The sequence below is a fragment of the Sander vitreus genome, unplaced genomic scaffold, assembly GCF_031162955.1.
Source record: "Sander vitreus isolate 19-12246 unplaced genomic scaffold, sanVit1 ctg348_0, whole genome shotgun sequence".
Classification (NCBI taxonomy): Eukaryota; Metazoa; Chordata; class Actinopteri; order Perciformes; family Percidae; genus Sander; species Sander vitreus.
Window position 1 is genome coordinate 45,001 of NW_027595485.1, and position 2,500 is coordinate 47,500.

Below are 2,500 nucleotides of genomic sequence, written 5' to 3' on the forward strand. Positions count from 1 at the left end.
GCAACAGCGACATAATAATGTTAATACTTGAGCTATAGGTGCCTCAGGATGACACTTATAGTTAATAATCTGTATGTAACTTAACAACTCAGCTTCAAAACGAACTGCTAATGAAAAACGGCGCCATCTTCAGGCCGTTTGGCTACATGAGCCTGAAAGTTAATGTTACACCAACTATCGTCTCTTCATATGAAGTCTAATATAACTAACGCATACATACATGTGCTTTCACTGCCAGTTCCTATTAAATCGATGCATAAACAAAGCTCTTAACGTCAAAACGTCATTTAGAAATAATAGTTTCTGGCTTGTAGCGAACGTTAGCTACTCGGTATGTTACCCGGATGGATGCTAACAGAATCTGCTAACGTTAGCTACTCGGTATATTACCCGGATGGATGCTAACAGAATCTACTAACGTTAGCTACTCGGTATATTACCCGGATGGATGCTAACAGAATCTACTAACGTTAGCTACTCGGTATGTTACCCGGATGGATGCTAACAGAATCTGCTAACGTTAGCTACTCGGTATGTTACCCGGATGGATGCTAACAGAATCTGCTAACGTTAGCTACTCGGTATATTACCCGGATGGATGCTAACAGAATCTACTAACGTTAGCTACTCAGTATGTTACCCGGATGGATGCTAACAGAATCTGCTAACGTTAGCTACTCAGTATATTTCCCGGATGGATGCTAACAGAATCTACTAACGTTAGCTACTCAGTATGTTACCCGGATGGATGCTAACAGAATCTGCTAACGTTAGCTACTCGGTATGTTACCCGGATGGATGCTAACAGAATCTGCTAACGTTAGCTACTCGGTATGTTTCCCGGATGGATGCTAACGTTACCTACTTAGTATGTTACCCGGATGGATGCTAACAGAATCTACTAACGTTAGCTACTCAGTATGTTACCTGGATGGATGCTAACAGAATCTGCTAACGTTAGCTACTCGCTGTTACCCGGATGGATGCTAACCGATACTAACGTTAGCTACTCGGTATGTTTCCCGGATGGATGCTAACATAATCTGCTAACGTTAGCTACTCGGTATGTTTCCCGGATGGATGCTAACATAATCTGCTAACGTTAGCTACTCGGTATGTTTCCCGGATGGATGCTAACCGATGCTAACGTTACCTACTTAGTATGTTACCCGGATGGATGCTAACCATAGACAGTACTAACAGGCGTCGCGGCAGACTTTAAATTATATATTTATTAAATAACACAATCGTCCCGAAGCTGAGCCGCTAAGTGGAACAGGTTAACATCAAAGTTTTCCCACTCACTATGCGGTGATAAATAGACATTTCAGGAAAGAAACTCCCAATGCTAACGCTGGAAACCAGCTCCAACTGTCAACCGCGGCCATGACAGTGACGCTGTGTTTTGACGCAAAGCTTTATTGACAAGCTCCTGTGTACAGTACAGTGTGTAGACTGAACTTCTGTTTAATATATATAAAGAAATAATCATCGGATAAAACGTACAAGCTGCCGAGTTATTATCACTTTAACGTTTATTTCGTTTTTATATTTTTGAAGGACAGAAAACTCAAGAAATAAGAGCATTACAATTGTATTTTTGGTATTAAAATAAATAAAATAACCAAAAAAAATGTTTTGATTAATGTTTTTCTTTCATCATTAATATTATTATTATTATTATTATTATTATTATTATTATTATATTTTTTAAAATTCAATACAATACAAAAATACAAAACAGGCGTTTTTTATGACATTTTATCAATAAATATAATTACAATAAATAAAATAAAATAACATTAAATAAATGATTCAAATTAATTAAATTAAATTAACTAATATTAAATAATTTTTCAATTATATTTATTAGTGTTTATTTTATTGTTTATATTTTCAGTATTTTTTTTAAAATTATTTTATTTAGGTTTTTATTATTTAATTCATTTATTTATTTAATATTTATTTTATTTTTTATTATATTATTTTAGTTATTTATATTTTTATTATTATTTTGTATATTTTAATTTTATTATTTTTAATATTATTCATTTTATTTAACATTTTTATAATTATTTTTTGTATAATTGTTTTTATTTTATTTTTAATTATTTTTTTGTTGGATTGATTCACAGTCGTAATAATTCCGACTGTCCCTGAATGCATCTTCCTCGTTCTGTGGAGCTGTTTCCGGTGTCAGTCAGCAGTGTGTAAACAGTCCGCTGTCTGTTTCTCTAGTTTTTCTACTTTTAGTTAGTACTTACTTAGTACTTCGGATTCACAGTTTGAAATAAACTTTATTGAAACTCTTTGACACGACAGAAGCCTCGGACATGAACGCGCTGCTGGGGCGGTGTTTCCTGCAGAGGCTCGCGCTCGGGACATGGAGAGGTAGAGTGTGTGTGTGTGTGTGTGTGTGTGTGTGTGTGTGTGTGTGTGTGTGTGTGTGTGTGTGTGTGTGTGTGTGTGTGTGTGTGTCTGTGTGTCTGTGTGTGTGTCC

General features: G+C 35.3%; 2 protein-coding genes across 3 annotated transcripts in view; one reads left to right on the top strand and one right to left on the bottom strand.

Moving 5' to 3' along the window:
* Window positions 1–1,416, bottom strand: part of alg8 (ALG8 alpha-1,3-glucosyltransferase) — a 14,134-nt gene extending 12,718 nt beyond the window's left edge. Inside the window, exon 1 of the mRNA XM_078244977.1 lies at window positions 1,306–1,416. Within this exon, the coding sequence (XP_078101103.1) occupies window positions 1,306–1,388 (83 nt within the window). The 5' untranslated portion in view covers window positions 1,389–1,416. The remainder of the gene's footprint in view (window positions 1–1,305) is intronic.
* Window positions 1,417–2,159: 743 nt separating this feature from the next.
* The window catches only part of ccdc90b (coiled-coil domain containing 90B), a 14,490-nt gene continuing 14,149 nt past the window's right edge, over window positions 2,160–2,500 (top strand). For both annotated transcript variants that reach the window (XM_078244980.1, XM_078244981.1), the window contains exon 1: window positions 2,160–2,391. In XM_078244980.1, the coding sequence (XP_078101106.1) occupies window positions 2,334–2,391 (58 nt within the window). In that variant the 5' untranslated portion in view covers window positions 2,160–2,333. The remainder of the gene's footprint in view (window positions 2,392–2,500) is intronic.